The sequence below is a fragment of the Chinchilla lanigera genome, unplaced genomic scaffold (genome assembly GCF_000276665.1).
Source record: "Chinchilla lanigera isolate Chin_1 unplaced genomic scaffold, ChiLan1.0 scaffold00120, whole genome shotgun sequence".
Lineage (NCBI taxonomy): Eukaryota > Metazoa > Chordata > Mammalia > Rodentia > Chinchillidae > Chinchilla > Chinchilla lanigera.
Window position 1 is genome coordinate 4423349 of NW_004955521.1, and position 19320 is coordinate 4442668.

A 19320-nucleotide genomic window follows, 5' to 3' on the forward strand; every position below is an offset into this window, starting at 1 on the left:
CGCTGCACTCAGGGAGTAGCTGGGAAATACCTGGCTCTCTCCACGCGTTTCAGCTGGGAACCGTGGCGGTGTGGGCAAGCACAGACTCGAGCCCAGGTGTCTAGCCGCTCCTGGAACACTGGCTCTCTAGGGACTTTTATAGAACAAAACCATGAGGTGAGGTGGGTCCAAGGTAGGGGGAAAATGGACAACACTATGGTCAGCCAATAAGAATTGTTCAGGTAAAACTGATTAAACCGGGATCAAATGGGGAAGGGAGTCAAGTAGCAAGTGGGCATGAATACAGAAAAGGGCCTTTTCCTGTAAGGGGTTGAGTCAATCACTCTTCAAGGTGACTGCTACCTGTTTAGAGTATCAATCCCTAATGTCCATCCCTAGGGAGGTATGTGGGTGTATTTGTTTAGTCTTTGGTCTTGAGATCTGGCCCGAAGCAAGCACCACCTCTCCATTTGTAAGGTATCTTGTCTTCCACACTGGCTCCTTTGAGGGCCTGGCCCTGTCTGATTGTCTATATTTCTAATTCAGCTGCCTATAACACTCTGACTTGGATAAACTTGTCTGTTCTATTCTCATCTTTGTAAATTCATGTACCTCTCACTTCAGTGGCCCTCCACAAGGCCATTTTAACAGGGCAGTTTCTAGCTCCTTTATTTTTAATTTTTAGATAGGGTCTCACTAAACTGTCCAGGTCAGCCTAGAACTCGCCATACTCCACCTTCAGCCTCCCCAGTAGCTGGGATCACAGACATCTGCCCCACCTGACTTGTAATTGTATCACAAAATGTATATGTAAATGCAAAGGACCTAGAATAGCAAAAGCTATCTCGAAAAAGAAAAGTTAGAGGACTTACAATACTTGAATTCGATGTTTAGTGTAAGCCACATTAACTAATTGTAACATCAGCCCTAGGATAAACAATTAATGAAACGGAATAGAGTATAAAAATAGACTCACACCTATATGCTCAAGTGGCATTTTTCTTCTGGTGCTTGGGAGGGAACCCAGAGCTGCATGCACAAGAAACAAGGCTCTATTACAGAAATCACTCCCGGACCCCAATAAATAATATTGGTCACTTATCACGTGAAGTACGCTGGCTGGGCACTGGAGGAAATGAAAATGAATAGGGTTGACTTATTAGTGGGGAATACAGAAATAAAACACACCATAAAACTATGGGTACTAAACAGAAAAACACGAGCGGATTGGGTACAGCGGTCGGTACTTAGGATTTCTTCCTTGGGGGCTGAGAAAGCCAAAGTAGGCCTCCCCGAGGGGCATCTGTCAGAATCCAGAATCACCCAACAACCAGCTGTGAAGAACACTCGAAGGGGGCGCACAAGAGCGGCGCAGGCGAGCCCTGGAGTCCCAGCTGCTCGGAAGCTGGGCCAAGATCCCGAGTTTGAGGCCGGCCTGCGCAATTTTTTAGCCCTGTCTCAAACAGAGCTGGGGATATGGTTCAGGGCACAGGCCCTGGTTTCAGCCTCCCGTACCACAAAGAATTGTTTTAAAAAGAGAAATTGCTCAGCGGCGCGAGTAGGGAGAAGGCCCTTCCTGCGGCGTGGAACCGGACGGAGCCGCTGCAGCCAGGGAGCAAGGGTGCCTCGGGGCAGCAAAGCACGCCGGGGGCGCAGGGCAGGCACGCCCCCAGGAACGCGGCGAGCAGTCCCCGAAAACGGAGGCACCCCGGGCGGCGCGTGGGGCGGGGGACCGCGGCGCAGAGCATCCAGAGTGGCGCCGGCCGAGGGATGCCTCCTAGACGCCCGCGGCCGGTGCACACAGTAAGGTTAGCATAACGTTTGAAGAAAACGTGCTGGAGGCACGAGGCGTTCACGACCCGTTCCTACGATCGGGTAGGAAGACCGCCCACCTAGCGCCTAGCGCCGCTGAGCTGCCGCCCACGCCTCGCGCGGCCTCCCGGGCGGAAGTGCCCTCCTGCCCCTCCGGACGTGCTCGCCCTAGTCGACCGGAAGTGCTCGTCCTAGGCGACCGGAAGTGTTTGCCCTAGTCCTCCGGAAGTGCTTCCCTTGGCTTGCCGGAAGTTTTCTTGTGACCGGTTCGCAGCGCAGCGGGAAGATGGCGTTGGAATCCGGTGACATGGAAGACGGGCAGCTTTCTGACTCAGATTCCGACATGACGGTCGCACCCAGCGACAGGCCACCGCAAGTGCCGGTGAGCGTGAAGGGCGGGAGGGCGGGTGACCGGACAGGCGCGGAGCCCCAGCGCCGGGGCGCCCCCGTGCGGTGCAGCGAGACGGAGCCCGCGGGCCTCGGGGCCTCCTGCACGCGGCGTGCGGCGGCCTCGGCGCCTCTTCGTGCGCACCGCTGTTCGTCCTGAACCTGCCGACTGCCGGCTCCAGCGCGGCGGGTTTGGAAGGACGCATCTTACTAAAAATAGAGAACCTGAAGACGCAGGCTTGAAGCGGCTTGTGCTGCTCCCTTTAGTGCGGACAGGGAGACTGAGCGTAGGAGGGAAGCGCATTTCTCGTTGGGGACCTGGACCTGCACGTTCTCGCCGCGCCTGGCTTTGTGCCGTGGTGTTAAGGTTCTGTTTTAGCTTCCCACTTTCCGAAGCGGATGTGGTGTGACCCCGTGGGAAGCAGCAACCGCTGGAAGAGGGCCTTGGTGCCAGGCTGCCTCTGCTCCCGTCCTGGCCCGGCCACGCTCTGACCTGCCTGCCCGTTTTGGGGGCCCGGTCTGCCGAATTGGCACGCTGGTGCCAAGGATTGGACGGAACTAACTGCACACTGTTGCCCGGCGAATAGTAGCTTCCCGGTACCATTTCAAGACTAACCTTTGACTTACACCACGCGCCACTGCCGTTTCTGGCTATGAAGAGAGTTTAACAAATACTTAGTTTTGAGTATAGTGCGAAAATCAAAGGTCAGGAGCTAAGTTACAGTTAGGGAGAGTAAGTTCAGGAATTCTGTTGCACAGTAGATGACTGTAGTTAATGTATGGTTCGAAGTAGTTAGAAAAGAGGTTTTTGGTTTTGTTGGGCCCTGGTTTTCGAACCCAGGGCGCTGTACCACTGAACTCCATCCCCAGCCCTTTTCATTTTTTTGTTTTGTTTTTTGTTGAGACAGGGTCTCACTCTGTAGTTCAGGCTGGCCTTGAATTCACCATGTAACCCAAGCTGGTCGCGAACTTGAAGCAGTCCTCCTGCCTCAGCCTCCCAAGTGCTGGGATTACAAGCGTGGTAGGCCTCACCACGCCCAGCACGCCCTTTTCTTTTGAGACAGGGTCTTGCTGAGCTGCTCAGAAAAGACTCAGACTTGTGATCCTCAGCCTCCCTCAGTGCTGGGGTTACTGGCCTGCATTACTTCGCCACGCTATGAGGATTTTTAAACATTTTGCCACAAAGAAATGTTCAAGATCATGGATGAAGGAATCGGATCATCACTTTGAGACCAAGGCAGCATTCAAAAACACCCCTTCTTACTTCTCATAGTCCTCAGGTTTCAGTTTCCCCAAAGTCACAAGCTGCTTGCCTACTGGTCAGCTCCCACAAGCTGCCTGCTTGAAGGACAAGGGTATCAGCCCAGTTCCAGCTTCCCTTCTCAACTATAAAGTCCCTGGATCGTAAGAGACAGGGCCATTTGGGCCTCATACCAGCGGTCCCTCTTGGGTGTTAATCCCAGTAGAACCTGTCCTGGGCTGTGGAGCTGGATTCTTTTTCCTAACAATGTCTATGCTACTTACCCTGATTTGATCTTCGCAAAGTATATGTCTATATCAAAGCATCAAATTAAATCCTGTGAATCTGCACAGTTATCATGTGGCAGTTGAAACAAAGCTGACCTCTTTTGGATATATGTCTGTGGAAATTCTGGAGTATTTTGTAGTATTTCAGCCTCTTTCCAGTTGTTTTATGTAAATTGACCCATAACTTAGTTAATGCAGTTTAAAATAATATAAGTAGGAGAACCAAGGAGCAGTAAATCAGAAGCTAGATTGGTGATGCTCACTTCTAACCCTAGCACCCTTGAAGGCTGATGCAGGAAGATTGCAGGTTTGAGGCCAGCCTGAGCAATTCTGCAATTTCGACCCTATCTCTAAATAAAACTAATAAAAAGGGTTGGAAATGTAGTTTGATGTGAAGGCCCCAGGTTCAGTCTGCAACACACACAAAAAGTATTATGTCAGGCTGGGGGTGTAGCTCACTGGTAGAGCCCTTGCCTTGCATGTGGAAGGCTCCGGGTTCAATCCCTGGTGTGCAAAGAAGAAAAAAAAAATCATTACCAGATGAGGCAGGAGGATGGCAAGTTTGAGGCTATCCTGCCTAACTTAATAAGATCCTCCCTCAAAACAAAAAGGGCTGGCGGTGGAGCTTAGTGCTCCCTGGCTGGGTTCAATCTCCTGTGCTGCATTTTTTTTTTAAGAAGTAAAATATCAGGGATTCCACCCTTAGGAATTCACCCGTTATCTAAAAGTATACTCACAGAGCCATATAAAGTTATTGAATGTGTCCAAATGCAAGAGTTATTTTTGGAAAGAAATAGCAATTCTGGCTGTAACTGAAAAAATTTACTGTTTTTTCTTCCAGTGCTGAGGATCAAACCTAGGGCCTCATGTGTGCTAGGCAAGAAAGAGGCCTTATAGAATGGTTTTAGCTGTACAGATAAAAATGTATGACAACTTTCACTGAAACTTGAGAAAAGAATGAACTGGAATGGTTTCAGAGATGTCTTTGGAGATCAATTCTGTTTCAGAATACTCCAGATGAATCTCAGACTTTTTTTTTAATAGCTCCTGGTGGGTGGTATGGTTATGTTTTGTGGAACTGACTATGTTTTCTTTAACTTGTAGAAAATACTTGGTGGAGACAGTACCGTGAGGGTCTTCCAGAATACTGCCACCACAGCATATGTACCAGTATCACATTATCGGATTGTTAAAAGTGTGGATTCAAGTGAAGAGAGTTTTTCTGATTCAGATGATGATAGCTCTCTTTGGAAACGCAAGCGACAGAAATGTCTTAATGCCCCACCCAAACCAGAGCCTTTTCAGTTTGGCCAGAGCAGTCAGAAACCACCTGTTGCTGGAGGAAAGAAGGTTAACAACATCTGGGGTGCTGTGCTGCAAGAACAGAATCAAGATGCAGTGGCCAATGAACTGGGTATTTTGGGAATGGAGGGCAATATTGACAAAAGTAGACAGTCTGAGACCTACAATTATTTGCTTGCTAAGAAACTTAAGAGGGAATCTGAAGAATATACTAAAGAATTAGACAAAGAGTTAGATGACTATATGCATGGTGACAAAAAACCAGGGTCAAAAGAAGAGGAAAATGGTCAAGGTCATCTCAAACGGAAACGACCTGTCAGAGACAGAATTGGAAGCAGAGTGGAAATGAACTATAAGGGCAGGTATGAGATCACAGAGGAAGATTCTCAAGAAAAAGTGGCTGATGAAATTTCTTTCAGGTAAGTATTTAAATTTTACCTACAAATGAACACCTGACCAAATACCTTATATTTACAAGGATTAAAATAGATTCTAGATACATTAATGATGAAGTTCCTTTTAGAATTTTTTGTTTTTATTTTTTGTCTTCTTAAAGAATTAACGCTATGCTTACTTGGTTACCTGAATACACTTGTATTTTCTTATATTGGAGAGGTTTGATAGGATAATTTTGCATACTCACGAACATTTAAGCAACTGCATTTAGTGCCATACAGCTTGTTACATAAAACATTTGTAAAATTCATTTTAGTGGTACATTTTTGATATACATAATGATCACATCTTAGGGAATGTCCCTGTACATAATACATCTTGATTCTTTTTTCCCCATTCCCCCCATCTCCCTTCAACCCTTCTTCACTCCTTCTTTACAAAAGCTTTGTTTCCATTTTTTTCCTCCATTCTTTTTTCTCCTTTGTCCTTCCTTCTCTTTCCCCTACTCCCTTCTTTGTTCTCCTTCCCATTTGAACATTTTCTTCCTACTTCCCAATATTGGTCATCCATTTTAACACTTCTGGTTTCTCACACAAGAGAAACAGTGCAATATTTAAACATGGCCGGGTGTGGTGGCGCACGCCTGTAATCCCCACACTCGGGAGGCTGAGGCAGGAGGATCATTGTGATTTCGAGGCCAGCCTGGGCTACAAAGTGAGCTCAAGGTCAGCCTGAACTGTATAGCGAGACCCTGTTTAGAAAAGACAAAAAAAAAAAAAAAAATATTTGAACATGTACCCAAGTTAATTTCACAGAAAAGTATGGTCTTGAGGTTCATCCATTTACCTAAAAATGTCTCAAGTTTGTCCTTTTTTATGGCAGAGTAGTATACTGTTGTATATGAAAACCACATTTCTTTATCCATTCATCTGTTGGTAGGCATCTAGGCTGTTTCCAAGATTTACCTGTTACAAACTGTGCCACTGTAAACATGGGTCTTCGTATATCACTGTGGTGTGATGCTTTTAACTCTTTCAGGAAGATAGCAAGAAGGGAAATAGGTAGTCAAATGAAACCTCTTAGTTACAGTTTTTGAGGAATCTCCATACTGATTTCCATATTATTCGTACCAGTTTACAAGCTCACCACCAGTGAAGGATTCCTTTTTCCTCAAGCCTCATCAGCATTTGAAGGGGTGATTTGAGACATGTAGTCTAGTTTTGACCTGTAGCCCAGGCTGTCCTCAAACATGTGGCAGTCCTGCTCCCTCAGCCTCCTGAAAGCTGGGTATACGGGTGTGTGCCACCATGTCTGACTCACCAGCATTTGTTGTTGGTTGATTTCTTTCTTTATTTTGGTTGGTTGGTTGGTTTTTGAGACAGGGTCTCACTATGTAGTTCAGGCTTGACTCGTAAATGCTGGGATTGCAGGTATGCACCACCACACCCAGAGGTGGATTTGTTGTTGATAGTCACCCTTTCTGGAATGAAAACAGATCTTTTTAGAACCTTTTTAAAAAATATTTTCAAGCATTTGTGATTTAAAAATAACTGTAGGGAAGTACATGTTATATGTGACAATATCTATTTTCAAGTCTTGATTTTTTTTGTACTAAATTTATCAGTTTCTGTGACCATCAGCATCACTTTTAAAACCTTTCCATCACCCTGTGAGATCTCTTGTGTCCATCTGCCCACTTACAGTGAGTCCCTGTTCTCATCCCCAGACACCTTGCTAGTCTCCTTTCTGTCAGTACAGATTGCATTTTCTGGACAAATGAAATCATATAGTATGTGGTCTTGTGCGGGCTTTTTTCGCTTGTGAAGTGTTTTTGAGATTGATTGATGTTGCAGTAATTAGTACTTGATTCCTTTTTATATTGTGAGTATATATATGTATATAAGGTGTGATTGAAAAATAATGGTGTTTAAATTTTTTAAAATGTATTATGGTAAAAGACATTGCCATTAATCCCCTTGAAAATAGTGTCTCTTGGCTTCAGACAGACTTTTTCCACTATTCTTGCCACTTTCTGAAACAGTTCTGGAAATTCTCTTCTGTCTTCAGTTGCACTAGAGTAGCTGCCTTGAATGTCTTGAATCAGTTCAAAACATTTACTTTCATGGTCACTTTGACTTTGGAATATATCCAGGCTGAATTGTACAGGGCCAGAGCTGGTGAATTAGGTGAATGAAGTCACACTATGTTTTTACGAGAGCCTGCCTTTCCATTGGCTGACACCTAGCATTCAAGAATTTACCATGTTTGCTTGTTTGTTTTTTTGGTGTTTGTCCTTTTTTTTTTTTTTTGGTCTTTTTTGAGACAAGGTTTCACTATGCAATTCAGGTTCGCCTTGAACTCACTTTGTAGCCCCTGCTGGCCTCAGCATCGATCTTCCTGCCTTAGGCTCCCAAGTGCTGAGATTACAGGTATGTACCACGACGCCTTGCTGCTTCACCATGTTTTTTATTTTTATTTTTTTGGTACCAGACACACTCAGGACCTTGCGCTTACCAGGCAGGCACTTGTGCCCCTGAGCTATGTCCCTGGCCCCTTCACCACTTTTTTTAATGACATTTCATCAATTCATTCTGGAAAGAGGACTTCCAGAATTGCTTCAGAAAGTGGCAAGACTGATAAGTGTGGTTGAAACCAGGGGGATTATCTTGAGGGAGGGTAATGGCAATATGTCTTTTGTTGTAATTTTTTAAAATGTAAACACAAAGCTGAGTGTGGTGGTGCAGGCCTGTAATCTCAGCACTTGGGAGGCTAATGCAGGAGGATTGCTACAAGTTCAAGGTCAGCCTACGCTGCATAGTAAGTTCAGGACCAGTCTGAACTACCTACCGAGACCCTCAAAAAAATGAACAGAAAAAAAGTAAACACTATATATTTTTAGCACTCCTTGCATATCCATAGTGGATGATATTTCACTTTTTGCTTATGAATACTGCACATCTATGAACATACGTTTTCATTTCTTCTTGATAAATTCCTAGACGTTTAATTGCTTGGTGGATGGTAAATTTACAAATCATTTCTTTTTTCACAAGTTCAACTTTTGATTAACTTTTCTTTAACTCTTAAGTCACTTCTTACAAGTTAAAAACAAGCTGGGCATCGGGGTGCTCACCTGTAATCCTAGCAGTTGGGAGATTGAGACAAGAGGATCACAAGTTTCAGGCCAGCCTAGAATGCATAGTAGGAAATTGTCTTACAAAACAAAAACGGGTGAAAACAAATGTAGTGCAACAGTAAAATGTCAGGTATTTACTTTCTAGGAAAGTCTATCTCAGTAAGTACTATCTAGATTTTTTAAATACTGAGGACATTTGGAATTGGAGTTCTGAAAAGAAACTTAGTTTATAAACCAAAGCCTTCACTTACAGATAAAAAACTTGGATCAGTAGTTAGGTAGTTTGCCCAACATCGCAAATTTAATTGTCAGACCCGCAGCTGTTGCCCTTGTTGGTCATCCAGTGCTCTTTCCACAGTAGCGCACTGCCTCATGTTGAGAAAACTGAAGACCCTGGTCTGACAGGGAACTGTTAAGGGTTCCGCACTGCCACTCCATTCAAGAGTTCTGACTCATAACACTAAGAGAATTGACAACATGCATAAGATACCTAGGATTGTACATACTGTAACTGTAATGAGTCATTGGTAAATATCAGCTATTTCTATTTTTGTTCTGAGCCTGTGAGGGAAGTCCAAGACATCCAGACATCCGTGGAATTGGGAAAGTTAACTTTTAGGAATAATAGTTGAAAGCATTGTTTGTTATTTGTTTGGACACAGGATAATTGAAAAATATGGTACTTTAACGAGAGTGGTTTGATTTTATCTTTGTTACATTTAGGCCTGCATTCACCTTGCTTAATGTGCACATTTATTTTGAAATCTACCATAATCTGGAAAGGCAAACGAAGAGGCCAAGTACAAGAGTTGAGATGGGACCCTAAGGTTAATATCTCCTTGCATGACTGAAGATCAGGGTGCTTCCATGTCATTGATTCTGGGGTTAATTATTGAAGATTTAGAAAAGCAAATGTCAGTACAGTAGGATTTTGATGCTAGTTGAGCACTATACTAGAGAATAATACAACAATAAACAAGAGGTTGATTTTGTTTCATATGTTTCTGATCAGGTTACAGGAACCAAAGAAAGACCTGATCGCCCGAGTAGTGAGGATAATCGGGATCAAAAAGGCCATTGAACTTCTGATGGAAACTGCTGAAGTTGAACAAAGTGGCGGCCTTTTTGTCATGGTAAGGCTGCTTTACCAGTCTGTTTTAGTATTATTTATGTGGTTTTTTTTTTTTTTTTTAACAAAATGAATTTGCCTCTGCTGGGCCCCTTATCGTCATTACTACCACCTGTTTCAAGTTTTTAGAAAACTACATGAACAGTGAAGACTGAATGTAAAAGTTCAGTAATATATCCTCCCCCTCCCCCATCCAGTACTGACGCGTGAGTCCAGGGCCTTCACACTGAACTCTATCTCCAGCCCTTTTTGCTTTTTTTTTTTTGGCTTTTTGAGACAGGGTTTCCCTATGCAGTTCAGGCTGGCCTTCAGCTCACTGTGTAGCCCAGGCTGGTCTCGAACTCACAATGATCCTCCTGCCCCAGCCTCCTGAGTGCTGGGATTACAGGCCTGTGCCACTATGCCCAGCTCAACCTTTTTGCTTTTTTTATTTTGAGACAGGGTGTTGCTGAGTTCCTTAAGTTGGCCTAAACTTAACAGTTCTCCTGCCTCAGCCTCCTGAATAGCTGGGATGACAGGCTTGCACCACCATGCCTGACAGTACTATATTTTTTTGCAATTAATAGTTCCCTTATTAAAAAAAAAAAGAACAGATAAATTGTAGCTTGTTCGTGTATAGTTAACAACATACCTCTTACATGATTCATGAAAGTTTATTAAAAATTTTAAAACAGTCTGGAAGGAGCATAGACGCTAAAATTTTGAGTATGTGAGTTTTAGAATTCAATATACTGAGTGACGTTTATTAAAATACTTCACTCCTTAAGGTCTCCAGTTTACTCAGCTATAAAATGAAAGTTAATCCTATGTTATACAGATGGGATGAGGCAGCACTCATGGAATATTTAGCAGCCTGACGTGGTGGCACATTGGAGGCTGAGGGAGGGGGGTTGCAAGTTCAAATCCAGCCTGGGTAATTTAGCAATTTAGTGGGGCCTTATGTCAAAATAAGAGGGCTGAGGCTAGAGCTCAGGCCTTGGTTCCAAGAAAGAAGTGCTTAAGCTTAATGTGGTGGCACATACCTATAATCTCAGCACTGAGGAGGCTGAGGCAGGAGGTTCAAGGCCAGACTGGACTGTATAGTGAGTTCAAGGCTAGCCTGAACTAGCAAGTGCCTTTCTCAAGAAAAAAAAAACAAGAAACAAAAGGCCAACTCCCTCAACTGCTGTTATGATTTAAAGCACAGCTAGAAGATAGGTATACTGTTCATTCATATAGATTAAACTTTCAAGGGCAGTAGGTGTGAAAAGGAGAAAAAAATGGAAAAAGGCTCCTGGAGTCAGGGAGCAGTGATGGAAACAAAGGTAGAGAGACACTGGGTAGACCGCAGACCAGGATAATTGTCTTATCCAGTGGGTTTACAGATCCCTGTCTGCCGCAGCTTTCAGCACAGAGTGAGGATCGGTGTGACCAGCCTCCCCCACGGGTGCTCATCCTTTGTAATGTGCTGGTATCCAGTAGTCACAGTATAAAAGGAAAACATGGTAGAAGTGGAGAACAAAAGCAGCAAGTCAGGATTGATAGCATTGGCTGAAGAAACTGCCTGTGAACATAAATTACAAACTTAACAATAAAACAAGTTATGATAATTAAGGATATTTTGACATCGCAGTTTGTGTCAGCAATAAGATACTTTTGCTTTTTCACTTAATTGAATACCTAAAGATCCATTAATATTTTAATGTTGTCATAAAATTTTGTACTCCTATGAGGTAGTGCAAATATGTTGACAAGATGCAAATTCAAAGTCACTTGTTCTAATTTTGTTTTTTTTGTTTGTTTTTGAGAGAGGGGGCCTTAACTGTGTAGTTCAGGCCAGCCATGAACTCACTACGTAGCCCAGGCTGGCCTCAGACTCACAGTAATCCTCCTGCCTCAGCCTCCCCAGTGCTGAGATTTCAGGTGTGTGTCAACATACCCAGCTTTTTTTCTTTAAAGATGATCTTGCTGTGTAGCTCAGGCTGGCCTTGAACCTACCATCCTCCTTGCCTCTACCTCCCAAGTGCTGGGATTACAAGCATGTACTAGCATGCCTATCTGACTTTTTATATACTGGTCCTTAAATTGGCTAAAAACCTTAGTCATCTTTGTTTCTTCCTTTTCCTATATTCTAATCCATCAGGAAATCTATTGGTTGCCAGTCCTCTCTCTGCTACTGTCCGTGTGTTGTAACCCACATTCTCTCTTACCTCAATGCATCAGACTCTTAGTACCACAGTCTATTCTCTACATGGCAGCTTGAATGAAGTGCGTATCTTACCTAGTCAACCTTCCAAAGGCTGTCTTGTTGATAGCAAAACCCATATTTGTAAAGATATAAATCATGCCCCTCTAGCACCTATCCCACAGTACCTCTCCTCCTTTCTATACTCTTCTCAAGCACTATGCTCCTACCACAATGGTCACCTGCTGGTGCCAGGCACCAGGAAGAGACATGAGGGGGTGTCTTCCAAAGACAGGGTAGAGCCGGTCTTCACTTAGTATTTTGTCCATTATTAATGCAATTTTTGTATTTTAATTTTTGAAAATACTATTTATCTTGATTACTTCATTGTTTTTAGAACCTGAGGCAAGTCATCTCACTTCACCTTAATTCTGCCGTGCCAGATACCGTTCACTTCTACCGTGGCTGTTACATCTGCCTGGTCTGTTCTTCCTTTAGTACACATTGCTCTATCTTCCTCAAGGATTGGTGCAAGCATGTGCCACCCAGGCCTCTCTTATTTAATAGCAGAGTCCTCCTTCTCTGTGCTCCCTATACCTCCATCTGATCTACTTTTTTTTTTTCACATGGGATATACTACTTTCTAGTACATCTAAACTTACCACATTTATTGTTTACAGCTGTCTTCCTGTCACCTTCAATTATAGCATAAGCTCTTTGTTCTAGAAAAGTACCGGCTTACCAGGTACTGAATAAGTAATTGTTCAAAGAATATGTCAAGAGAAAGTGAATTTAGCTGGACATGGTGGTGCATGATTGTAATCCTAGCATTTTGGCAGGGAGGTTTACAGGTTTAAAGCTAGTCTGAGGTACACAGGGAGACCTTGTCTTAAAAAAAAAAAAAAAAAAAAAAAAAAACGGAAAAATCACAATAGCTCCAAACTCTCAAAAATCTATTTAACATGGTAAGGTGTGTATAATGGATTGTTTAATGAAAAAACACAGATTATAGGCCACTTTGTATATTAAAATCCTATTTTGAGATATGGGGGATAAAATATCTGAAGGCTAAGTTTAAAAAAGGCTGGGCATGGTGACACACACCTGTAATGAAAGCTTCTTCAGAGGTTGAAGCAGGAGGATCCTAAATTTGGGACCAGACTGGGCAATTTTTTAAGACCCTTTCTCCAAATAAAAAGGGCTGGAGACATAACTTAGTGGTAGCGTACCTGTCTAGCATGTGCTAGCTACAGTCCACAGTACCACAATTTTTTAAAATTTGCAAGCTAAAAAATTGTTTGCAAAATGTATATATTCACTAATTTTTTTAACAAAGACTCAGTTGTTTGAATAATTAACATATTCACATAGTGAAAAATCAAGCCGGGCATGGTGGCTCACACCTGTAATCCCAGCACTCGGGAGGCCGAGGCAGGAGGATCATCACGGAGTTCAAGCCCAGGCTGGGCTACAAAGAGCCCAAGGCCAGCCTGAACTGTATAGCAAGAACCTATCTCAAAAGACAAAATAAAACAAAATTAAAAATACCGGGAGTTGATGGCAAGGGAGAAATGGGAGTTACTTATTTAAAAGAGGAATTATTTAAAAATTTGAGATCTGTTTCACAATGAAGTGAATATATTTAATAATACTGTACACATAAAACTGGTTCACACAGGCAGGGATATAGCTCCATTTTAGAGAGCTTTTCTAGAGTGTGTAAAGTTCCATCCCCAGCACTGCAAAAAAAGGCAGGATTGGAGGGGTTAAGATAGTATAATTTTCATTGTGTATTTATCACCACAATGAAAACGCAAACAATAAAACAATATATAGTAAAAAGCAGTCCTCCCACTCCTATCTTTTGGCTACTTCCGCATGCTTTACACAGGTGGTAATACTTCATATACATTGTTCCGTACCTTGCTTGTTTTTCACTTCATGTATCTTAGCAGTTGCATATCAGTATATAAAGAAAGCCTGTTTATTCTTTTTTACAGTTGGCAGTATGAAAGTACCATAATTTATTATCTTTTATATGTTTTTTACACAGAGTCATTTGTTGTTTTTACATTTGCACTTTCACCTACTTGCTAAAATTTATGAATAACCTCAAAAATCAATATTAGTTGTGCTTTGTTACTCACAGACATGCAGAGTGACAAAAAGATTGTCCAGTGTACCCATTCCCAGATGAAGGTGAACAAAGCAACACTCTGCCATGTTTCAGTTCTCATTGTGTAAACAAGTATCCTTTTCAGAGTCTTCATTAGTGTCATGCTTTTCACATTTTTGTACTTTATTTCTCTGGTGATTTAGCTATTTAAAATGGCCCCCCAATGGTTGTGCTGAAGTGCTGACTAGCATTTCTAAATATAAGAAGACTGATGTGCTTTAGGGAGAAAATGTGTGTTAGGTAATCCTCTTTTAGGCATGATTAATGACTATTTGCTATGAGTTCAGTGTCATTGAGTCTATTTGTATCTGTATATTTATAGTTACACTTTGGTGGTGCTGGGCATTGCGTTCAGGGCCTCATGTCTGAGCATGAAGTCTACCACTGAGCTACAACCTTAGCCTTAACAATATATTTTAAGTAAGATGTCTTTGTTTTGTTTTGTTTTTAATTTTTAGTTTGTTTTTTGTTTTTTTTGCAGTGCTGGAGATTGAACTTAATGGCACTTAGCACTGAGCTACATCCCCAGCCTTTGTTTTAGTTTTCACTTTGAGAAAAGCTCTCCCTAAATTGTCCAGGCTGTCCTTGAACTTGAAATCCTCCTGCCTCACTTCTTCACTAGCTGGAATTATAAGCGTGTGCCACCATGCCTGACCTTTAGCGTGTCTTTAAAAACAAATTCAGATATGACACAGTTACATATTGCTCTGTTAATAAGTTATAACCAGAGGCCTGCACAAACTTAACCCTGTATTTCCACTAGAGCAGTGTTCTGTATTTGCTAATTCAATTTTTACAGCAATGTTTTACAACATAACTATGAGGAATAATGAGAAGAGACTGTATGTGCATATATCTTGTGATCTTTGATTCATTTGGAATAAATCATGGTACAAGGTGTGAGGTAGGGATCTTACTCAGTATTTCCCCAGATGGCCCAGTAGCTCCCAGCAGCACCAACTATTGAATAGTCCATTTTATCTTCTTTGGTTTAAGCTGTTCTACTATATCATAGTCTAAATTCTCATGTAAAGTTGGCTTTATTTCTGGGTTTTCTATGCTGTTGCACTGATCCTTTAAGTTTTATTTCATTACAACTCTTTTAATTATTGAGGCCCTATGGTATATTTTAATATCTAATGAAAGACTGGCACACCTGTAATCCCAGCACTCAGTAGAAGGATGGCTGTGAGTTCCAAGCAAGCCTGGAATGCATAATGAGACCCTATCACACAAAAAATAGAATATTACTGATTTGGCCAGATAGCAGATAAAAAGCAGAAAATCTAGATATTTCCTCAATCTTCTTATATGTGTCTCCTGAAACAGGCCTTGATCATTTATGGGAGAAGTCTATGTAGTTTGGGGCCTGAGGATGTAGCTGCTATAGAATACTTGGCTAGCATGCAAGGTCAGGGGTTCCATCCCCAGCACCCTCGCCCTCAAAAAAGTTGGTGTAGTTCATTGTTTTGTTTCTTTGTATAGAATGGTAGTCGAAGAAGAACACCAGGTGGAGTTTTTCTTTATCTCCTGAAAAACACTCCAAGTATCAGCGAAGAACAAATTAAGGTAAGGATACTCCCCTTGGCTTCCCCCCACCAACCCTTGGCTTTTAAGATCCCTTATAATTTGACTTTCACAAAGCTTCCAGTTGCATTTTATGATTGTCTTGGTTCCTTTTTTGAGACAGGATCTCACTATATATTTCAGGCTGGTCTTGAACTCAACCATGTAGCCTTGGAAAAAATGAATTATCTCAAGTCTGTGACAGTGGTATAATGGGCCTTAAGAATGTAGATTTGCTGTAATACGAGCACTTGGGAGGCTGAGGCAGGAGGATCATTGCAAGTTTGAAACCAGCCTGGGCTACAAAGCGAGCTCAAGGCCAGCCTGAACTGCATAGGAAGACCCTGTCTCAAAAAGATCAAAAAAAAAAAAAAGTAAACTTGGAGAAATAAATGAAGTCAGACTTTACACCTTACCATGTTAGCTCTGTAATGTTCTGCCTCATTTTTTCAATCTGAAAACAAAGATGATATACTACACCTACCTCATGTTTGTGGGCCTGAAAGTAGTTAATGTGTGTGAAAAGTCCTTCTTAGCATAGTTCCTGATGCTAAAAGTGCGCACTTGGTAAATGGCAGCTAGCCTTATTGTCCTCTGTAGTGTCACCTTTATTGTCATGCACCTTTTCTCCCAGATGCACCCTCCTTCTCCGCCCCCAGTCCTCCCTCATTTCTTAAGCAAGTACTTCTCTTTTATCAGAATACTCATATTCCTCATATTCTGAAGCTTTCCCTACTCTTACTTCTGCCAGTTCCACACCCTGCGTATAGCTACTTAGCGTACAAAGTAGGAGCAAGTCTCCTTTATCTCACCATCTGCAACAGTACTTTTGATTTTTTTAAATTTTGTTTTTAGTAGTACATGTTTACAGTGTGTAATGATTACATTGCTCATGGGGAGTTGGTACATGTACAAAACACATCCTGATTCCTTTTTTCAGCCTTTCTTCCTCCCCTTTCCCTATCTTGCTCCCTTTCCCTTGTGAAATACTATTATACAGACGCTTCATGAATTTGTGTGTCATTCTTGTGCAGGGGTCATCCCAACTTCTGTGTATCATTCCAGTTTTAGTAGTGTATGTGTGCTGCTGAAGCAAGTACCATAGTGATTTTTATAGACAAGAAGGGATTTGCAGTTTGTGCACTTTAGAAAATATGATAGGTACTGGCTTGGCTACAGCTTTTTAGGAGTCCCTTTCCAGGAAATAATAGTTCAGAAATGTGTCCTGCCTCTACCAGCTTCTTTTTTAAAACTTTGAACCATGTCTTTCTTACTGTAGACAGTGTGGCCCCCCCTCCCTCTCTTTTGAAGATTTAATACTGTAGAAAGTTTATGCTAATGCATGCAAACATGTTTAAAAATTAACTAGTTTTAGTAAATATATATAAATAAAAATGGAGGGCTGGGGACATAGTTCAGCAGCACAGCACCTGCCTGGCAAGCTCGAGGTCCTTGAGTTCAATTCCTGGTAAACAAACAAATTAAGTAAATAAATAAATAAGGATAGAATAATCACAGCAGAAATTAAAACTGTAAGAACTGTATTACAATAGGCACTCTGCTGAAAGTATTAGTTATTTCAATATTAAGGCACAGTTTCTATTCTATTTACATTGTTCTAAAATACAAACATTTACTTTTCCCATCTCATTCAGTAACATTACCATAACCCCATAGACCCAGCAAAAGGTGGTACAAAATTCCTAGTAAAGTACAAACAAGTTGAGTTTTTTTAATCGAGAGCCCTAAGACAAGAAGACATAATCTGATAATTAATAAAATCTATCACCTTGTTGTAGGTGTAACCACTGCATGGTTTCTGAAATCTGCCAAATCCCTGACCTACTTTCCTTTCTTTTGTACTCTCTTAACTCCACTTAGCTGTTTGTACCAAAGTTGCCATGTGATATTTTATGTTTTTCTGTGTTTATTTTTTGCATGTTTCTATTGTAATGGAAATATATTTTCTAGTAGAATAGGTCTCATCCACTGTGGTTTTGCCCCGTGGGATATTTAGCAATGTCTGAAAGTATTTTTTAGTTATCATAGTTTGGGAATAGGTAGATAGGTCCTACTTACGTAGAGAGAGTAGATGCCTCATACGCTGCCAGACGTGTCACAATGTGTGCACAAGAAAACCCACGGCAAAGAATTCTCTTCTACTGGAAGACCCCATGGTTTCACGCTATAAAGTCCCTTTTTTGGCATCTTTGTATCCTACTGATGACTATTATTTCTATGCTTATGCTAAAAGCTTTTGACCAAGAGTCACACTCTCTCATGTTAATTTCAGTAAGGGCTAGAATTTATCTTGCATTGTGTAGGTGATATGATTGCTTATTCACACAGTACAGACACAGCCTGTTTCCTTAGCATGTGCAATCACATATTTTTATGATAACATTTCAAAGTTAGTAAATCTTTATTCCAAAGACTTCTTTTTCTTGTGTGATCAATTACATTTTATTTCAACCCTAAATAAGTGATTTTCCTTTTGTATCTTTTTCTTAAGAAAACTTTAACTATAGAGATAACGTGTTGAGTACGGACCATAAACTTAACAATAGTGTCAGTCTTTACTTACAGTAGGTACTTGTTTAATATCTTGGACTCTGGGCCTAATATTTGCTTATTTTTGTAAGAAGTGGGGACAATAATTGTAAAGGGCCTGCCTAATAACCAATTTCATGGCACTTCTCTTTTACTGAAGTTATTCATTTTTATTACAGGACATTTTCTACATTGAAAATCAAAAGGAATATGAAAATAAAAAAGCTGCTAGGAAGAGGAGAACACAAATATTGGGGAAAAAAATGAAACAAGCCATTAAAAGTCTGAATTTTCAAGAAGATGATGATACCTCACGGGAAACTTTTGCAAGTGACACCAATGAGGCCCTGGCCTCTCTTGATGAACCACAGGAAGGACACGGAGAAACCAAGTTGGACGTGGAGGAAGCTATTGAGGTCGATCACTCTCATGACGTGGACATCTTTTAAGTACATTTGGACGACTTAAAGCATACGCCTTCCAAAGTAGCATTGTAATGCACTGTTTCTACTGACACAGCTTTGTTTTGCTTCCACACTGGTAAACAAGAAAATCTGAAGAAGAGGAACTATTGCTTGTTTTAAATAATGTATGGGGAAATGAGTGCCATTAATTTAAAGATGGTTCGTGTCTGACACAGTACTTAAAAGTGGCACAGTACTTAATTTCTTAGTCTGTTGCATGGCTAATACAAGTATTACTAGTTGTTAATCATTTTTTCCAGATCATTATAATATGCCATTCAAAACTTTGTTTTCTTTTTTCTGATATACGTGGTGAATTTCACTTTGGTTTCAGAACATTCCAATAGAAGATCTTGATGGGACACACAAATTGTTACTCTGTTACAAATGCATTTGGGTTTGTTTTTCTGCATTGTAAGTCCCCTTAGGCAGTTGTGAAGGATAGAGACTAAACAGGAATATATGCTTAATGATTCTACCCAGTTACTTATTTGTCCAGAAGTAAATGTCGGAAGCTTTTTGAACAAGTATTGGTTTATAACTTTTTGACTTCTTATTAACTGGATAATAATTCAGCAATTACAATGTATAGTTTATTATAAACTAAACTTGAAGTCTTTTAGTAGTTCCTCACAGTGTAGTCATTGAAGTTGGATCATGAAGAGAAAAATAGTTATTGGTTGCTTTTATTTATAAAGAATGGAAAAATAAAATCTCTGTCAGTCTTGCCGA

At 41.3% G+C, this 19320-nt stretch overlaps 1 protein-coding gene across 1 annotated transcript; it reads left to right on the top strand.

Moving 5' to 3' along the window:
- Positions 1 to 2033: 2033 nt before the first annotated feature.
- Phax (phosphorylated adaptor for RNA export) lies at positions 2034 to 19320 on the top strand. Its single transcript, XM_005409329.2, has 5 exons — positions 2034 to 2173; positions 4810 to 5426; positions 9552 to 9672; positions 15494 to 15577; positions 18304 to 19320. Exons 1-5 carry the CDS (start codon positions 2078 to 2080, stop codon positions 18571 to 18573), a joined length of 1188 nt encoding a protein of 395 aa, XP_005409386.1. The 5' UTR covers positions 2034 to 2077; the 3' UTR covers positions 18574 to 19320.